This window comes from Pan troglodytes, chromosome 6 (assembly GCF_028858775.2).
Source record: "Pan troglodytes isolate AG18354 chromosome 6, NHGRI_mPanTro3-v2.0_pri, whole genome shotgun sequence".
Classification (NCBI taxonomy): domain Eukaryota; kingdom Metazoa; phylum Chordata; class Mammalia; order Primates; family Hominidae; genus Pan; species Pan troglodytes.
Genome location: NC_072404.2, coordinates 132079967 through 132101398, shown reverse-complemented (window position 1 = coordinate 132101398; position 21432 = coordinate 132079967). Strand labels below are relative to the sequence as shown.

The window sequence follows — 21432 nt, the reverse complement described above, 5'->3', positions numbered from 1 at the left end:
GTGCAGCTTTAGGATTCCTAGATCTCTAAACCTCAGTTCTTCACTTGTAAAGTGGGAAAACACATATCTATATAACAGATTTGTTTTGAGGCTTAAATGAAATGAATCCAGTGCCCGAAACATATTAAATGGTCACTTCATTTAGAAGACCTACAGTAGGCCGCATAATGTCTTCCCAAAATTCATGTCCACCTGGAAAGTCAGATTGTGACCTTATTTGGAAATAGGCTCTTTGATATATGATTAGTTAAGGATCTTGAGATGAAATCATCCTGGATTTAGTGTGTGCCCTGAATTCAATGACTGTTGTCCTTATAAGAAGAGGGGACACAGAGAGACATGGTGGACTGCCACATAAAGACGGAGGCAGAGATGGGAGTAAAGCTGCCACAACCTAAGATGCCTGGGACACCAGAATTGCAAGAGGCAAGGAAGGAGTCCTCCCTAGAGCCTCCAGAGGGAGCATGGCCCTGGCTGATGCCTTGATTTCAGACATCTGGCCTCCAGAACCATGTGAGGATAAATTTCTGTTGTTTTCAGCCACCCAGTTTGTGGTAATTTATTATGGGAGCTCTGGAAAATGAATATAATACCATACCATGTGACAGACTGTTCTAGGTGCTGAAGGATATGGCAGCAAATAAAAAAGACGTAAATCCCTGCCTTGTGCAACTAAACAGTTATTATTATCACTATTGTTGGTCTAGTGAGCCCTCATAATGCCTATGAAGACAAAATCCAATTGTTTAGATCAATGAGCCTCAATTTCATCATCTGTAAAATGGAAACACTCACACCTATTGAAGAGAATTACTTAAGTTCATAAGTAAGGTCATCCATGGCTCTCCAAAATTTGTGGACCTGTTATCTGTCCACTATTATTTTACACTATTCTCTAATGCAGGGGTTGGCACATGTTTTTTGGGAAAGGGCTAGATAGAATATATGCTAGTCTTTGAGGGCCATAGGGTCCCTGTGGCCTGTATGTGTGTGTGTGTGTGTGTGTGTGTGTGTGCATGTGAGTGTTTAACTGTATAAAAAGGGAAACAATGTAAACAAAATAAGTTTTCACTTGTTGAGAATATAAAAACAGGCTATCGTTTGTCAATCCTGGCAAATGCTTCTACCTTGGGTCTAGCCTCTACATAGGGAGACAAAAGATTGACACGTACAATAGCTAACTGATGCAAAGTATAAGAACTCAGTTGATAGTTACATTCTGAAAACACTGTACTGGCAGTAAATCCTCTAAGACTAGGAAAAAAATAAGATCCGTGTGGGCTTAAACAGCTGGAGAAGGCTCATGGCAGAGGTTGAAGTTGAGCCAGTTCTTAATGGAAGCTGGATTAGTAAAGAGAAAAGAGAGATAAATACTTGGAGCAGAATATATTTTATGTATATGTGTATATGGGTTTATATACATATGTATACAAACGCATTTAAATATAAATGAAATAAATAAATCCTTTCTCTTGAGGTACCACCACAATTCAAAAGAATCAATTCTACAATGATATGGACCTTGGAATTCTAAGTGTTAAAACTTTTGCTTCTTTATCATCATTTCCTAAGGTGAATCAGATCTGAAACAGACTGTGTCCATGTGTTTTTGGTTAGCAGCCTTCATACTGCACTTCAATCATAGCCAGGAGTGACAGAGTGATTCATAAAGAAAATTGTTCCAAGTTAGGAAGGTTTTAATGCTTAGTGCAAAGAGGTTTTCTGCTTTCCTCTACTTAGTTAACAGAAACAATTTCAATGCACTTACTCATAGAAGTATAAGAGATTTTCAGAAGACACAACACCAATTACCCTGCACTAACAAATAAAACAGAAGTAGTTCTTCTTGGAGGTGGTAAGAGCCATGGTCTGTTTATGTGCCTAACAGTGTCACACTCAATAGAAACAGGTGATAAATGTCTTCACAGAGGGCCAGGAGAGATGAACGATGGATGAAACAAGAGTCCTTCAATTGTGCCCCAATATATCGTTCAAGCCCATGACTATATTCTAGCCTGCCATTAATCCAACTGTCATGACCTCTTATCCCTCCTTTCCATCTTGCCACCGTGGAGTGAGACTCTTTACTTATCTGCTCCCCTTGTTTCTGATAGGACCTGTTGATCAGAAACCTCCATCTGTGGGCTCCCCTTCTCAGCAGCCAAGGTCCCTGCCAGAGGCCCTTACTCAGTTCTCACTGCATCTACACCAAGGCCAAGCTCAGGAAAGCTTCTCTCTGTACCAAGCACGTACTTGGTGCCTTTGAATGTTGCCACTGGGATTACGATCCTGTGGCCACAGGAAGGATGGTGTTGATAAAGACCTTTGCCCTTAACTTCTTTTCCTTAACCCATATATCATTTTCAACTTGAAATCATGGATTGGTGACCAATAGTGAAAATCTGTGGACTTCAAATGAAAGTTTCAAGGGGGTATCTCTACTGGTGTCACTGCTCAAGCCACGCCCACTAAAGCATTGCGTAAAGTCCCTCTTACAGATAGTATCACGCGCTCAAAGGGTGAGTGCTGTTGAAAGGCTTGAGAAAACCTTACGGGAGCAGAGAAAGTATTCCCTCTTTCTCCTTTTAATGACTTTAATTCTGAGTTCCAAATTTCGATTACAAAACTCTGGAATTCCTATCTATTCACCCTCCCTAGCTTAATCTTTCCTTTTTCTTTCATTTTTCTCCTTCTTTGTTCTTTGATCAATCTTCATTGCAGACTGGTGAATGAAGGAGGGTGTGTGTGTGGGGGAGGGGAGGGGCATAGGTAATAGTGAGTAAAACTCCCCAGTTTTTCTCCAGTGCTAATTCAGCTCTTGAAAACTCCCCAATTCTATAAATTAGTTTTTAGAGATTTAGGGGAGAGACTGAAAAACTGTTTTATCTAAATAATTATTTTTATGAATCAGCATTCTATTTATAGTAATATATTTTACATACAGGGCTCTGTCATACTTCTTTGCTCATCCGATAAATGTATATATTGTTCAAGCTATTGTATTAGGTGCTGGGACTGTGGAGATAAATGGCATAGTTCATCCCCTCAGGGGGCTAACGATGGAACTGTTGGACACATTACCACGGAGTGTGATAAGAGACATGGTAGAAATAAGCAGAGTGCTACTGGTGTGCTCAGGAAACACAACAACTCCAGAATATGGGGGGCAGGGGATGAGTTGAAGGCTAGGGAAAAATGTCCTGGGGAAGGAAATGCCAGCATGGAAGTTTTAAAGAATAGGGAAAAAGTGTTCACTTGACAAAATGAGTGTTAAAGGGAATCTGAAGTGGACCAAGCTACACGTGTTAAGGCAGGGTTGTGAGGGAAGCTGATGGATTCTGGGAACTACAAGAATGACAGGTTGCGTGTAGGACAGGGTGGCAGTGCTGTGCTTGAACCATCTCATAACAGTTCACAGAGCCAAGTGTGTACATCTCTTCCTCATTGTTGTTCAGTGACTAACGCTGTTTCAGTGGTACCTCGAAACTGGCTCAGTGGGATATTTACACCATAGAAATTGGCAAATGCTACAAATTAGGGGCTTCTGCTGCCCCTCCCCCCAGAGTTTAACATTTACCAGCACATCACTGGGCGTGAAGGAGGACCAGAAAATAGTCAGGGCCAAGGACAGAAACTCCTTAAATATCATATTATTATCCCTCAGATTATCATCATATATACAAATAGGTTTGCTCTTAACAAAGATTACTTACTCCAACAGCACTTTGGAGACAAATAGATTGGGTGGAGTTGAGGAGGAGCCACTGAGGTCTAGTTTTATCTTATTGGCATCAATGTCAATACACTAAACAAACAAACAAAAAACCTGTCTGGAATGATAATATACAATTTTCTCTTTCTGCTTTGTGTGTATAGAGAAGAAAAGAAGTAAAAATTTTTAAGCTTCATATTTACTATGAATGAAACCAGGCTTTATTTTGAAGAAGGAATACAAGACTGAATTAGATTATGTTAATAAAGAAGTCTGAGATACGATAAATGATTCCTTGGAAATATTAAATTTCTTGATTAAATAGGTGTTGTTAGTTGTCACCAAACCAGCAGCTGGATAGAGTGCTTAAGAAACTCTTAAATGAGGCTGGAACACAAGAATGAGAAAGTCAACACGGGTTAATGACTGAGCAAGGTTGTGTAAACTATTACTTAATCCCAATTGAGGGTTTTCTGAGCCACTGGGGAACTACGTTCAGGTTGATAGACAAGAATAAGGTTAGCAGGAAACACAGCATTAAACAAACAACAGCTCAGTTTAATTTGCGATTTACCCGTACTTCAGAGTACAAAAGGAAAGCTTTGCTAATAGCAAGAAAGGTAAAATGAAGCCATGCCAACATCGTTATTAAAATAATTGGCCAGCCATTCACTGGAACAGAGATTTTATTATACATTGGCAGTGAAAATAGAAAATGTGACTGTTTCTTAACTAGTTCTTGAACCACCAGCATACAGGGTATTAACTAAGGTGCTGGGAGTTTTAACAGCTGGTTCCAAGAGCCAAGTGCATGCAGGGGAAGCTTTCATATCTAAAGATCACACAAATACTTAATTAATATTTACTTATGAAAATTTAGGTGTTTACTTTCCAAATATTTCATAATCCTTCTTTTTTCATGAGTTCATCTGCATTCAATTGGATTGTTATCTTATCACCAGGGTTATAAGATATCAAATAGCATATAGTTAACACCATGGTTACCCTAGATCTCACAATAATTTGGAGGGTTTTTTTTTAATAAGAAAACTTTCTTTTGTTAGGTGTGGTGAAGTCCTGTTGTACATTTTTTTCTGTGATCTGTAACTGTGCCACAAATAGTGAACTCCAAAATTTCAGTACCGAGGTCAACTTGTTTTTCTGTGCAAAATCTACTAAAAACAAATGGAGACAGGAGGCAGGCATGAGGCAATTATGCTACCTACTCAGCCTAAAAAATGTAATTGCTACTCATGTCTCATGTTTTTTTCTTAAGCATTTGGTTTTAAAAAGAATCTAGACAGAAAATCTCAGAATTAGTCACAATTTACCATACTACGGTATTGCTTTTCAAAGCAGGCACATATAAAGCGGGTCCTCTTTGTACATGTCAATAATCTCTGCTTTGACCTTTTGAAATTAATTACAAGTTTTACCTACTTTGTTAAACTACTACTTATATATTACAAATCATTTTTCAAACACTGACTAATATCCTTAATATCAGGCCAGTAACAGAATTGATCTTGTGCTTTGCATGCCCAACTCTACTTGAATCAATACCTTTCCTATAACAGTTCTGAAAGTGAGAGTAAGTTTAGTTGAGAGTAAGAAATATTGCTCATTTATTTCCACATTGGCGCCAGATAAACCCAATGTAATTGGTGTTTTTCACATTAGAAATACTTCTCAATTACTCTTACTAATACATTTATTCATTCTTGTTTACCATGATGTTGGAGCCACAAATAAGTTTACATTTAACAAATCATCAGTTAGATTATGCCCTATTAGAAATTCCTCTTCTTTATTCATTTAATTCAGTTCCTTAAGCCCCAGGATCACCTAATTTGACCTCATATTCATCTCTATTATTGTACTTTAGAACATTTCCAGAGTCTTGGACCTTCTCATATTATTGAATACATGAAGAAAAATAGTCTCACTTTCCTATTATTTTTCCTGAGGTTGTGTGTAACCCCTATACACAGTGTACTCTTGTAAACAGTTTTTTACACTCAAGATTCTGGTCGCCTTACGGGAAAATAAATAGTCCTCTGCCTGTAATTACAGCCTTCAGGAAGGGGCAAGCCAGTGACCTCTCTGACTTGTAGGCACAGGAATAAGCCCTGAAGCCTCCTATTCCCTTGGAAAACACCCCTTCTTTCTCGGCCAAGCAAAAATAAAAAAAATGAACACAAAGAAAGGTGAATATTTCTTTTGATGCCTCACACATCTTTTTACACCTGTATTTCAAATCTTCCTGGTCTGTAAAGATGACTAAAACAATACTGCTTATGATTCAGTCATACTTCGGCAATTCAGATGGTCTCTGTTTATTGTGTGAACACATAGATTTCTTTTGAGAATCCAAGTTTTTATATCAAATAAAATCAACACTATTGTTTATGATTTGCAAAGCATATGCTTAGGTACAAAGAAGCATGACAAAGTGCCTTCCCTACAAGACATAAACTTATTTAGATATTTGCGTGATTAAATATATATAGATGAACAGGATTAAAATGAAAGAGAATGGCAACATATGTCTGTAGGTAAAGATGAAGGCATTGCCTATAAACCGGAACAATATAAAGATGGCACTGACTGGAGAGCACTCATTTGTACATTCATAAGTGCTCATGATATCCTTGTGAGCACTTGTCTCTCCTTTGGCCCTCCATGCACATGATTCTCATGAGAAGGAAATGGTCTAAAAATGGATGCAATTGTGCAGAGTACAGTGCACAGAGGCAGAAAGACAATGTGACTTGGGATCACTTCAGCATCACATTCCCTTGAATTCTATTAATGTTTATAATTTTGATAGTTTCAAAAGAGCTTATTTTGTGTGTTCTCAGATTCTTATGTTTCTCTTGGTCATAAAACTTATTGGTAATAGGACAATCCCCTCCTCCCCCAAGAGGAACATGTTCTTCTGACAAACGGGGTCCCAAGTGTTGGCCATAGAAGGAAGAAGAGGGAAACAAGGAAGAAACAACCTGGCCTATGTAAGAAACAGTGATTTTCAAAGAAGCTGATTAAGGTGACAGGCCAGGAAAGGCAGTGAGTGTGAGCAGGATCTAAAGTATGTTCTTAGCTTCTAGTAATCTACATATTATTTTCTTCATATGAAGAAGAACCACATAATAAAAAGTAACTTAATTCATTTAGAAACCAAAAGAATGTTTAAACACATTTACTGCTGTTTATTTTAAGGCAGGAAATGTTTTAAAAAGTTAAATTCTCCAGCATTGTACTACTTCTTGCAATGTTTTTCTAAGTGTAAGATAGTATGCACTAATGACCACAAACCACTTAAGAAAGCTGATTTAATGTAGCAGCTTGTAGTTAAGATGTAAAGCTTGTGAAATAAGTAATGACTATTAGTTTATATATTTAGTTTATATATTTGCCTGTGTACTAAAGACGTATTGCTTTTTTAAAGTTTTAAGCTTTATATAAAAGTTAGCTTTCACCTCCTCAGGACAGCCTTTTGTGACTCAACTACCAAATTTAGATATTCCTCTCATTTGCATTCACAGATGTTTATTTCCCTCACAGCATATTTCATAAATTATCATGATGTATTTGTTCATTGGTGTGACTGAATGTTTACTGTCATCTTCACTAGTCTATCTGCTTGTTGAAGACAGGTACAGTCTAGCTCATTCTCCATTGTAATACTATCAGGTTTAGAGACTAAATAAATATCTGTTGAATTTCTGGTTGAATCTTGGTTACATGAATTAATCCTTTCCTCTGTCTCCTGCTGAAAACAATGATTACAAGGTTTTGGCCCTTTTATGCACTAAATAAAATGGTTAGGCTTCTAGCACTTGGCTTAAACTAATAAGATGAAAGAACAAGCAGGTAATGTAATTAGCTTAAGATAAATGGAAAATATTGCACATTTTATTGTCAAGATATTTTTTAGAGATATTCGTTTTCGCTATTGACTGCTACTGCATTAGTGCTTGTAATCTCCTTAGTGCATTAGCACTAAATACTATTGATTCACTCAGAGCTAACAGACCAATTTAATCTGTGCATTTTCCCCATTTCCTGAGCATGACTTCACCTATAGTTTACTTAGTAGACTGGTTGCTAGATGCAAGTGCTAATCGGACATTTTAAATTTAAAACATTGTTAGAAAATTTAATATCACACAAATTTACTTCTTTGATACACAGACACAAATTTTAACTAATCATGAATAACTATATATTTTGAGATGATGACTCAGCAAACTTAATTTTTATAAAATCAGCCTTCGAAGAGAATGGTTTACAAATCAAAACTAACCTTAATTCACTCCTTTTATCTAGGGCACGATTTGAAGTATCATCTACCATTTTAATGTCCTCTGACTGATGAACATTTTGCTGATTTACCCAAATAAGACAAATGAAGTCAGACTTCACTCTGAATTCACAATGGTTTTTTTTTGTTTGTTTTATAGTTATACTGTTCATAAATCATTTTTCCCCATTTGTGATCACCAAGAATGGTTAAAACAAAGCTTTAGTCTAAATTAGCATGCAATTGCTAGACATTTTTCTTTCCTCTTGTGGGGAGACTGGAAAATATTTTTGAAGTATATATGGGTAGCTACACTTTGTCTGCTCCAACATTAGACTAGGTCTAGGGTGAAGTGCAGTAAACTGCTTCCCAAGGCAGAGTGAGGCTTTTAGAATAGGAAGTCAACATGGCTCAGCAACTAATTCACATGCAAATGAACCTGCCTGGAACATTTTAGTTAGAAAAAAATATGTAATTAGCAGACTGGAATGTATCCAGGATCCTAGATTCGGTTACCACATATACTATTTAAAAAAAAAAAAAAATCAAGAGAAGGAGTTTTAATGACTTCAGGAGTAGCTGAGCCCTTGGTTTCATTTTCCTGATAACGAGCACTTTACAGTCCTCCCTGGACGCTGGAGATGTGACTTAGGGCACATATCTGGGCTCTGAATCATTCTGAACTCTGTGTGCCCACTGAATCAGTGTCTGTGCCAACCCATGAATAAGCAGTGGCAGAAATTCCTGGAGGGTCTTCTATCCAAATTCTGATGGGTCCCCATTTTTCTTTTTAGACTGAGGAGATAAGAACATAGGGTGGGATGGCCACTGATAAGGCAGAAGTCTGAAGTAAGGATGTAACACCCAAAATGTGAAACAGTATTCGGAGTAAAAATATCCATTATTACTCAAGGAGGTTCATATCCTTATCAATGCAGCATCCCACATGCTTCCAGAAATCTCTAATCATGTTTATGTCAATGAAAATATCATGTATCAGAGTTGTGGATTCAAAGTTTTTAATTAACATTTGGGCTTTACAAAAATCAACTTTAAGATTTATTTCATTTTGTACAAACGCCTTCCCGTTTGCGATGTCAGTTTTATCAGATGAATCTCCGTGTAGAAATCAACTACCTAAATAAGACACAGGTTATAATGCCACCTGCTTGAAAGGACATTAAGAATAATGTCAAATTAATTTAAAATGCATGTGGCATAGTTAACGCTTCATTCCCCACACAAGTGAGAGATATTATCAATCATATCATGAATTAATATAACTCACTGGTAAAACCTACCCACAGTTTTGGTGACAGCTTCAGCACTGTGTTCTCTTGCTATTAGGTTATAAAAACATCATGCCTTTGCTTTTTCATCTTTCCTGGGGTAGAGAGACCTGTGAATGAGCCACGTAATGGTTTATAGAGCAGTCAGCAAGAGGAAGGGAAAAAGCAAAAGGAATTAATGGTTCATTTTGTAACATGTTTTCTAACACCCCAAGGGTGTGCCCAGTGATCTCAGGAGGCATTACAAAATTCTGGAAATAAACTAATTTTATATTTCTTTTAATAAAATAATGCAATATGCCACTTTTCGTGGAATGAGTAGCATGGATAATTAAAATAAAGGAGTTAGGAAGCAGCGACTCCCTGAGCCTATGAGAGGATGAAGTAGTGTCTAGAGAAGAAAAAGAAATGAAATGTAAAATTAATAACCTTTTACTTACATTTTTTAAAAAGTACATTGAATCTTTATACCTCAAGGATTTTCTTTCTTGCAAGATTTTGCTTTGGTAGCTATTACATTTGGCATATGGCCAAGATATTTAATATTTAGGTTTGAAAGTCTGTCTAATATTAAGAATGAAGAATCCTTAACAACATTTTTCATATTGGATAACATTTTCTCATTTTTGAGCACAATAAGTAAAAAACTCTATAATCTGGCTTCACATTTTTCATCCCTAATACAAAATACATTCTCTTGAGAGTGCTAGATTGTTTGAATAAGGCATGCCAAACCAGTATAATCACATGGATGTTATTTGTAACATTGACTCCACATTCACAGTTCAAGTGGTGTGGGAGATTATAGATATATGGCCTATAAAAGTTATAAATCTTTGTTTATTTTATTAAATATTACGAGACATGCCCTGAGGATGACAGATCAATAACGGTCCTTGTGGTTTCCTGATGGAAGGCTGCAATTATTTTCTTCCATTACAACTTGAATGTAACTTGATTTTACTCATCTATCATCTTTATAATCATAATAAAGAAACATCACTGTATGTTTATTTTTCTGCCTATTCCTATTATTCCTTGTTTGCATCTTGTTTTGATTTTTGTCCTCCTTTAAAATTGTTCTAATCACTTTGCTTTCTTCCTTTGATGGCTCTGAGTAGTGACTCTTTAACTTTGGCATTCTGTGAAACAGAGATGGAAAATTACTACCTTAAGTTTCCTTTATTTTGGGAAGCAGTTGGCTACTCTTTGAATTTGAGTATAAATGATATTTAAAAACAAGGAAGCCCAATACAAACAACCTATGAGGTTGACTTTTTCTAAAACTGCATTATCTGCAAATTCTTGAATGCAAGATATGACAAAGTACATAAGAGTAATATCTTAGGTCATGGATAGTTAGGATTGAAAGTGAGAGGAAGGAGAACAACTTACACCTTCTAACTTGACTATAGTACAGTTTTGATTCAATTGTCTTTCTCCCCATCCTCTGTCCCCTCAAACTACCACCACTCCTCACCCCATCTTTTTTTTGGAACTATTAAATCTTAAGAACAACATAACACAAATTAAGCATTATGGAGGTAGGTCACTCATAAGTTAGAGAGAGAAGTGAAAGACCCTTGTAAACAATAGAACCAGAATGTGCCTCTTCCAGAGAATAATCCAATCATTTGAATTTGTCTTTCTTTACGCAAGTATTCCTTACAATAATAGCTGCTATTTATTTTGTGCCAAGGACCAAGTTGGGACCTTTTACAGATGTTATTAATATACTTGTCCGTACTATAGTCCTGCACGCAGGACGATGGGTTCAGAGTTTAAATAATGCTTTCATGGCCATCCAGGTAGAAGACGGTGGGGTTCAGATTTGAACCCACATCTCTGACTTTAGTCTCTTTCCATTAGTCCATGCTGTCTCCCAACGGGCTAAATTTATAGTCATCTTGTGCCAGGTACCTCATATATATTATCCCAAATTTTCACAAAAAACTGTGAAGTAGGTACTGTTATCTGCATGTTACCAATGAGACTCAGCCTCCAAGAAGTCAGGTAATGTGGCAGAAGTCACATGGTTGGTATGCAGTAAACCAGGACTTCCACCCAGGTGTGTCTGGCACCAAATGCTTTTCCCCTTCACTTGATCCAACTTTGGTCATTAAGGTCATCAAGATGTTGGTGAAAATATTTGCTACAGGTCTTTCAAATGCTTATCTATAGAGCAAAACTTTGATAATAGAACTTCAAGAAAAACAGTGTTGTGTGCTAATTGTATTTTCTGAGAGGCGAGAGCTATTTCAAGAATGCTTTTCTAATTTCAACTTTGATTAAAATTTTTTCTAAAATGTACGATTTCACTTGTTTTAATAAATATTCTATAACTTAGGGAACAGGATCTTTGCTGATTTGGGGATTTAAAAAATTCTCTTATTCTGTATTGATTCTCATTTGTAGGAGATTGGGCCAATGTGTACTGATTCTCGTTTTTTTTCCTGAAATTGTCACATTAATCAATCCCTTATATGTAAAAGACTGTTAGAGATTCCACAGTCTTAAAATTAAATTCCACTTAATTTTAAACAAGTTAATGAAATTTTTGCTACTGCTTATTGTCAAATAGAGATGAGGGTTTTTTCTCCCTACATATGGGCCTTTACAAAGGTTCCATCCATACTGTGGGACAATTTTCTCAATTATTTTATTTTGAATAATAATGTGCTATTTAGAGAATATGCATTAGCCTAAAACAACTTCAATCAATACTAATTTAGGATGCTTATAGAGGTTGATTGATGAATGGGTAAAGGAGGAGGTAAAGATATTAAACAGATTTAGTAATTATTTGTGGGTGTATAATCTCATAGTACTCAATGTTGGAAGTCACTGTAGACAAATTCTTTAGAATCACTTTCAAAAGCAACATAAAAAATGGACACATTGTGAAGATCAAGAATATATTCTTATAGAACAACTGACGTAGTCAACAACACTGGTATTCTATAAGTGGGCATTTGTGGCTTGGGATAAGTTTCCAGAAACAGCATCATATGTGGAGACAAAGAGTTCTGAAGCACAAATAGCTTATGGGTGAAGACGACGAGTACTGGGAATTATCAAATGACTCAAAAGAGGGCTTTTGTGATGTCATCAATATGAGAAGATGCATGTGAAGAGTTTGCATAGACATATTTCATGAAATGTGAGACTGGGAAAAGCAACATAATATGTGATCCTAAATAAGCAAGTCAGGCCTGGTACACCTGCTGGACCCCTAAAATGTAAAAGGCCCGTCCCTGGCACTCCCATTATCCGATCTTGTGATAGAAACGCTTTTTGCACATGGTGGAGAGCTCATGGAGTGCCAGGAAATCCCTCTTTCAGCAATGTGTCAACACTGAGGACTGGGCAGAAGCATAAGTGGAAAGTTACTGCTGCAGCTCAGCTTTCTTAACCTTGTCCACAAGAGTCCCTTTATAAATGTATTAGAGATGTTAATAACAAAACTACAATATGTGTGTCTTTTCACCAAACTTGATGCCAAAGTAAAAACTCAGTTCCAAGAAATTATTAAAAGGGTCACTTGATTTCTGGCCAAGTAAATCTGCCAAGACAAAATGGAGTCATCTTATTGCTTGAGAGTCCTGCTAAACAGCTCTGATCTTGTAATCATTTTGTTTTTTTGTGTGTGATGAATGGCTCTAGGTGCCTTCATTTTGGCATTAAGCTAGGAAATGATTATATGCTCATTATTGGAACAATCTGATGTCTGGATGGGGTATATGAAGACAGAGAATATGTGTAGTCTCAGTCTCAGAAGAAGTTTGATCTTTGTAACCAGAGAAGATAAACAGGCAAATAAATAGAGGAGGTTTGAAGGTATTTGTCTATGGAATTTGGCCAGTGTAAAAGTTGGCTTCCTTTGTAAGAAGACTATGTTGGCAAGTTCCATCTTGTTTCCCGCAAGAATTTTTGTGATGGGAGTGATAATGGTTTCAGGTGTGGCTAGTGCATTTTGGGAATTTTTCCTGGGCGATAAAACTGACCTGAATTTCATTGGATAATCCTGTCTGTTTGTCTCCCTTGGAACACTAAAAAAGTCAAAAGGTTGGATAAAATTCAGATGTGTTTTGAGAATTTCTAGAATTGATAAGTATTTTTACATCTAAGGATTGAAATGTACAAAATTTAAAAAATGGGATATCAATATACCTTTATGAATTCTCTTTTTAATTTTTTTCTTGCCCTGCCCTTCTTTTTAATTTTTAACAAAGAAAGATTTAAATAGCAAATCCATGTGCTCTAGGAGCCCTGGAGGAATTCCTAATAGACTCTTTTAAAACTTGTGTCTCAGAATCAACTTACTGGATGCAGAAAAATATCTTCTCTGTAATGCTATTAATATTATATTTGTATTTCCTAATCCCAGGTTTCTGAAAATCGTTTTGTTTCCTTTCATTCTTTTGTAGTTTCTAGTAAAGAAAAGGGGGAGCTTCATGAGGAATTCTATTGCTTCTTTGCAACATATATTAAATGTATGTAGGGGGAAATAAGTCTTAGTTGGAATGTATGTGCATTTATATTATGTATATTCATAGACTTTGGAAGAGAGAGGAAGGAAGTTTTGTTTTTAGTTCACCAAAAGATGAACTGACTTTCTTGGAAGTATTTTCCTAGCATCATAAAAAGTTAACTACAGTTTCCATCTAGAGAAGTGTCCCAGACATTTCAGCAAAAGTCAACCAAATGTTTCTGAATTCATATGCCCTTACCCCTCAGCAAATTATATACTTTATGCTACTGAGGACATGTTTAATGTTCTACCTGATTGCAATTATAACCTTTATATCTTAGATTGAAACCTGTTAAAGTAAGTGAAACATACCATGCCAAAGTCAAACTGTCTTTAGAAAAGCTATACTATTTGTTCATTCAATTATGGTCATAGTCAGGTCCGTATTCCAAATCTGGCCCAGATCAAGAAACTCAAAGCCACAATAAACACTCAGACCAGGTGATCAACTGACTAGCAGGATAAATCTCCAGGTATAGCTGGTAGCTGTTACTATATTTAAATCACAGCACCAAGAATATCTCTAACAGCTCCTAAGAAAATACCATTTCATATAAGTATAAATAATCATCAACCAAAATATTTATGCTTATAAATAACAAATACCAACCAGGTAAAGTGCCAAGCTAGAACTTGGTAGACACAAGTCTTTTCCAGAAGGAAGTCCATGATTAAAGTCAAGCTCTAAAGGAAGGACTTGGGAGCAAACATTTCCTCTCTACTCTTACAGGTTATTTAGAGAAGTATACTAGCTCATTTAAAAATGTTTTATTTATCAGCATTTCAGAAGAGGTTTTTTAAAGTTAAGTTCCTTTAAGTAATGTCAAGAATATAGATTAATCAGTTGTGTATCAGTGAGAGAACATAATCTCACAAGGAACAATTCTTTAAGGCATACAAATTAGCTTGAACATCTTGTAAATGTTGCAGAGATTATATAGAAATGTCAATAATTATGTTTTATGGGAATTGCTGCTGTGATAAAATCTGTGTAAATCTGATAAAATCTGTGTAAATCTGATAAAATCTGTGTAAATATAAAAAAGCTTATATGGGAAATAACTTTAATATAATCTGAAATGTCACGAACATGCAAATCTGAATTGTAAAAACATTTTTCTTTTAGTTACCATATTACATTTTAAAGATATAATTTTAGGTGTAAATGAAGATTCAATTCCTCAATTTTCTTGGAAAAAATCTGCAACTATTTTGGATAAACACCATTTACAAAGCACAAAAGAAGCCCTGGATATTCTTTTTGAGACTGATACTTATTTCTAATTTATACCTCACAGTTTATAAGTGGGGAACTGATGTGACTTACCCTATTAAAACAGTGCTCATGATTGGGTCCGTAAAAATGCTGGAGACATCTCACATTGTTTTTGTTGACGATCTTGTTGAAGAAGTCGTTGACATATTTGATAGGGAATGCACACATGGCAGATCGATCCATTGGTTCGGCAGAATCTGGCTTGCTTTGTGCGAACACCCCGAAAAGAATGTCATCATTCAGGCTGGCTCCTATTTGTCTAGCAAGCTGGGCCCCAGGCTTGCTGACATACGCAGCCTGAAGGATATTAAACACTTCCTTCTTTGTGGATCTCTTTTTTCTCTTTTCTGTGAGAATACACTCCAGAGGCATTTCCATGTAGGAATGCAATCCAGAGTTTATGGAACAGAACCTGATTATTCTTGTGTGAAAAGTCTGAGCATCTAGAGTTTCCCTTTGGACCGTCAAGAAGTAAATAAAATTGTTGCTTTCAAAGGCATGGACATACTTAATGGGGTAAGAATCTCTGAACTCAGGTAAAACATCAATGTAGGACTGGTCTGTCAAAAACATAAAACCATCTTTCGTTTCCTTTAGCCTTCTCACTGATATTGAATGCAACGGATGATCTGGGAAATAAGAAGAATTTATGGTATTGCCTACAAAGAAGTTGATGAACCGGTCCTTTACAGATGAAAGGACTTTGGCTCCCAGGGCGCTCACCACACAGTCAGGACACTGGCTGGGCTCTTCTATCTGTGGGGAGAATATGCAGTGAACCTCCGACTGTATGTCAGCAGTATGATTGTGGGGAAAGACATGTCGCTGGCAGGTCCCTCTGTTGACGCTGCCACAGCTAATGAGTTGATCATCATAGTAGGTGTCGACAACTAGAGCCATGTTGATGTTATCTTTCCAAACACCTCCTGATAAATTGGCTTTGCTGCTGCAGTCCTGACATGGGAAACAATCTGGGTGTTCCAGCACAGGCCCAGTCTTGTACTCAGCAACCTTTTGAAGGTCTTCCTCATTTAAAACATAAATGTAGTTAGTGGCACCGAGGAAAATGTGATGCTCATGTAGAATGACATTCTGGATGGGTGTTTCCGCGGTGAAGTTGGGAAGCTGATACTTCATATTCACATTCATCTCGGACTTTGCTAGTGCCTCTTTACACTCCCCATTGCTCCTCTGCACCAAGGTAAACAGGAGCACGAGGATGCCAGGTGCAAGCACAGCGGGGGCCTTCATTATGAGAGGTTTATCTGCCAAAACAGGTTCAAGGCGAGAGCAGTTCAGTTGTCAGTAATGAAGAGAAAACTGAAAGACCTATACCATTTAATCTATCAGAAATAAAGCTTCCCAACTGGACTTTTACATAGAAGGAAAACAAAAACTCTAGCCAGTTTCACATAAAGATGCATTGTGTGGTTGGACATGACTCCACATAGTGTAATTTTAGAACTCAAGCCATGAACGAATAATTTTAGAGAACCATTGAGATGTAAACAATGTTCTGTATTAAGGTTGATACAGTAACTAAGTTAGACTCATTCAGCAATGAAAGAAAAAACATAGCAACTTTCTTTCTTAACCCCTTGCTGGTTGTTTAACATGGTTTAATAACTGTGGTTAATGACTAGGTTGATATTTAAACTTTCTCTGTTAGTCAAGTAAAGGAACTGTGGTTCACATTCATTTATTCTAGAAATCACAGCAGGCATTGTTTTCTTGAGCGCATGTAGAATTACTAGGCTAAATTTAGCTTCCTTTTGGAAGAAAACAATCATAAATTCTAGAAGCAATATGATCACATGCTGTTTATAGGATTTTGTGTGGAGAGGAATGGTATGGTTATAATTTGGCTATAGTTAACCTATTGTTTTAGACAGACAAATGTTTAATGTAAGATCACTGGGAACTGAAAAACAGGAGGCTGAAAATGTATAAAATACAACATAATCTTCAGAACTAAAGTCCTAGAACTACTTCTCAGGGAAAAACAACATATTGTTCATTACCAAGTCAAAAAGCTATTTAGTAAAAAGAACATTATTTTAACATTTCATTGTATGCATATAGACAGTATTTCTATGAGGAAACATGAATGGGCTTGTTATTCAGTATTTAAAACTTAAGGTGCACAAGTTATAAACATTGTGAGTTCTCCTTATAATAGTTATAGGCAGGGTAGTAGGTTGGAAAGGAGAGGCCTTAGAATGAATATAAACTAAATAGGTATGACTTTTTTTTAAATAGCATAATTCTGATAGGACAAAGGGAGCCTCTAAAAACATACTAGGCATCATGACTGCCAAAGACTAACCCTGGATCTACAAAAACCACATCAGAAATCACTGAGCAGCTGGTATGTGCAAGGCACTGTGCTTGCACTATGGGAAATGGGACATAGCCCCTGCCCTTCAGTGAAGCTGCAATGTGGCTGAGTGATAACACATATATGCTGATTATTGTGGCACTGCAAATGGTATTACAATACCCTGCATAGCACAAACCAAAAGCTACAACTATCAAGGGAAAAAAGCACAGCCTGTACTTAGGATTATTATGATCATGAGAAATAGAGACAAGTTCACCATGTTGTGAGGTCCAGGAGAGCAAGGACAAGGTCTGCTTGGCTCATCATTGTATCCCAAGTACCTAGTACAGAGCCTGAGATGCAGAAGGTGTTAAACAAATAGATACTGAATAAATGATGAATAAAAATTAAGCCGAAATTCGAAGTTACATAATGGTTAAATGTAGTAGCCAAAATTTGCGTCCAAAACTTTTTGACTCCAAATCAAAAATAATTTTACCCTACTAATAGTCTAAGAATTGGGGACTTTAAGAGGTGATTAATAATCATTAAGGAATTTTGAGCTAGAGTGTCATACAATGAAGGTTTTACTCTAGGAAGATTGATCTGGAGGCAGGGTGGCTTAGAACAGAGAGATCCTGGCAATGGAAAGACCAGTTGACAGGCTATTTTTATATCCCATAATGAGGTAACGAGGGCCAGAACAAATATGGTAGCCCCAAGGATAGAAGGAATGAATAAGGGACATATTTGAATAAGTAGGATTTGATACCCTAATATATCAAACACAGTGCAAAAAAGAAAGCAAAGGCAAACAAAGATGATTAGCAGTTATCTGGAAAAAGTAGAACAAGTTATAAAACTAGGGTAGACTGCACTGGGAAGTTAGGCTGAATATATGGGAATGGTAGATTGGTTTTAACCATGTTGAGTCGGATGTGCTGCTGGGAAATGAGTGCATATTCTCCTATAAGGATGACTAGCAGGTTTTACATTATTCACCAGGAAGCAGGTGCCTGGAACAAGTGAAGAATGAAAACTCTGGGCAGACAGAGCATTAGTGCCAAAGAACAGAGGCGGAAATGAGAAGGATTCTGAGAAGCCTGCCTTGACTGGGAAAGCAGCATGATCAGTCTTGGGTGAAACAGTATCTGTCTTGAGTGAGACACATGAGTGTCACGTATTTGCCACTGCTGCACTAGAAGGAATAAAAATTTAGAACTTGATTGGCAGAGTAACAGAGACTCCACTCCTACTAGAAATAAACTTTGCACATTATCTGCATAGAGGTGATGGTTAAAACCAGGAATGGGTGTGTTCATGAATGGACTAGATGAAAGAAGAGAAGGCAAATGGCCTAAATCTTAGGGGATACCCACAGTTGAGAAATCTATGCAGGAGTCAAGGAAGGTTAAGGTCAGTGAGGCATCAAGAGAGCAAATATTGCACTGTGTCACAAAAGCCAAGCGAGGGTCTCAAGGAGGACGTTGGTCCACATGGAACCCGTTTGTTGATCTTCAAGGCAGTAGTTTCTATAGTAGTATCAGATGTTAAATTGAGGGAATGGGTGATGAAGAAGTAGAATGTTTATCAAAGGGAAGACAAGCAAAAAGTAGTAACAGGGTGAAAAGGAGTTTATTCTTAAATTGTGGGAAAGACATATGATTATTGGCAGGACCCCCCTTTCTTCTACTAACATTTATTGGATGTCTACAAAGACATGATGCCCTTCCTTGGGAAGCTCAAGTCACTTGATGGAGGCAGTGGGTTAACAGTTATCAGAATGCAGAGGAAGGGAAACCAACTCGACTGGAAATGATGCTAGAGCCGAGTCTCAAAGGAGGATAAAGAATGAAAATTCCTGGCTGAGCGCAGTGGTTCATGCCTGTAATCCTAGCACTTTGGGAGGCTGAGGTGGGCAGATCACTTGAGGTCAGGAGTTTGAACCCAGGCTGACCAACACTGTGAAACCCCATCTCTACTACAAAAAAATTAGCTGGGTGTGGTGACAGGTGCCTGTAATCCTAGCTACTTGGGAGGCTGAGGCAGGAGAATTGCTTGAACTTGGGAAGCAGAGGTTGTAGTGAGCCAAGATCGTGCCACTGGGGGTACAGGTTATGAAGGGGTAAGCAAAGCTAGAGAACTGTAGTTGGACTAGAGGACAAGATGAAGCCTCAGTAAGGCAAAGCCATGTAATAATAAAAATAACAAGAACATGTATTGAGTGCTTACCATGTGGGAGGCATTCTGCTAAACTCTTTGATTTACTCTTCATCACCACCCTGTGAAGAAGGAAGTATTATTATCCTTCTCTTCTAGATAAGCAAACTTGCTAAAATCACACAGTTAGAACCAAGATTCAGTTCCACGTCTGGCTAACAAGAACTCATCCATGCTCTTAAGTGCTTCACTATGCCAAAGCAGCTTCCAAAGCAAGGTGGGAGCATGCACTAGAACAGAAGTCAGACAATCAGCCCTCTGATTCTAGCCCTTTCCCTCTCTAGCTGTGTGACTCCAGGCAATCATCCACCTCTGAGTCCCAGGGTCGGATATTCTCACATGACCATTTTAAGGATCAAAAAGAGATCTCATCTCTGAAAGCACTTTGATCAATATAGAGTATATATAAATGCTTGCTATTTTATCTGTAATTCTCATTGTTTTGCAATGTACTAGCAAATTTTTGGTGCTGGTAGAGGGAATAACAAGGGATAGAAGAAAAGGATTAGGGACAATTTATTGTACTAGAGGGCAAATACAAACTGTAAACCAAACTGCAAATATGTATCTAAACCATCTAGAGCACAATGGGAAAAATAAATATTATGTGAAAAGTTAACTGCACTTATCAATATGGTATCAGTGTATCTAACAAAATTGAGCTTAATATATAATTTATTGCTGTATTTTCTGTAGAAATTATAATGAAAGAAAGGAAACGAATTATTATTGCCAAAAGGGAGAAAAGTATTGTAACCAATTTGCATGTTAGTTGATGTCCATTAATGCAGTGTGAAGTGTGAATGACATTTTTTCTTCTAGGCTTTTTGAAGGAGCCTTCAAAATAATCTGTAATCCTAGCACTTTGGGAGGCAGAGGTGGGTGGATCATGTGGTCAGGAGATCGCAACCATCCTGGCCAATATGGTGAAACTCCGTCTCTACTAAAAGTACAAAAATTAGCTGGGCGTGGTGGCGCATGCCTGTAATCCCAGCTACTTGGGAGGCTGAGGCAGGAGAATCTCTTGAACCAGGGAATTGGAGGTTGCAGTGAGTTGAGATTGCGCCACTGCACTCCAGCCTGATGACAGAGCGAGACTCCATCTAAAAAAAATAAAAATAAAAACAAAAAAATTAGAGATATTATATTAAATTATGTTTTTAAAATAAGATTCATATCTTAAGGTTCGCACATAAGTCACACACTGTACTAAATCTCAGTGGACAAGAATCCAAGAAAATGTACACATGTAGAAATAGGCTTTTTGTTACTTCATTTGATGAAATGGAAAATCAGTGGGGAAGAAGAATATATTTTCTATTTAAAGAAAAACCCTCACAGAACACAGTTGGAGTTAGTACCTTAATCTCCTACACCTTCTTTACATTATCTGTTGCCATATGGTGATGCCATTTTTCAAGTGAATACATCAAAAAAAGGTTAACTTTTTTAATTAAAGAAAAAAATGGGACTAGGGCCTATTGTCAACAACACAAATTTTAATTAAACTAGAGGTTTCTGTTTAAACCTCAGATAATGAGAAAATGTAATCACCAAAAACGCCCCATTTCCTTGATCATTCCCATTAATAAAGGCCCTTCCCCATTAACAAAGGTGTGTGTTGGTCAGATCAGATCTTTTCTGGGAAATGTTTTGTGTCCTTTCTAAGGAAAGGAGGGAGACCTTTTAGAAGTATTTGGTGCTGAGCTGAGCACTATGATGATAACTGCTAGTTAAATGAGTGACGGCTGAGAGGCCAAGTGCACAGGCACTGGCCAGAT

The 21432-nt window shown here is 37.1% G+C and overlaps 1 protein-coding gene across 5 annotated transcripts in view; it reads right to left on the bottom strand.

Moving 5' to 3' along the window:
* The window catches only part of MET (MET proto-oncogene, receptor tyrosine kinase), a 126219-nt gene that overhangs the window by 82784 nt on the left and 22003 nt on the right, over nt 1-21432 (bottom strand). For 2 of the 5 annotated variants that reach the window (XM_016956839.4, XM_009454025.5), the window contains exons 2-3: nt 19664-19713; nt 15163-16376 (exon numbers count right to left, since the gene is read on the bottom strand). The exons of 1 other annotated variant lie outside the window; for it this stretch is intronic. In XM_016956839.4, coding sequence (XP_016812328.1) covers nt 15163-16376; nt 19664-19706 — 1257 coding nt within the window. In that variant the 5' untranslated portion in view covers nt 19707-19713. 5 annotated transcript variants of the gene reach the window in all.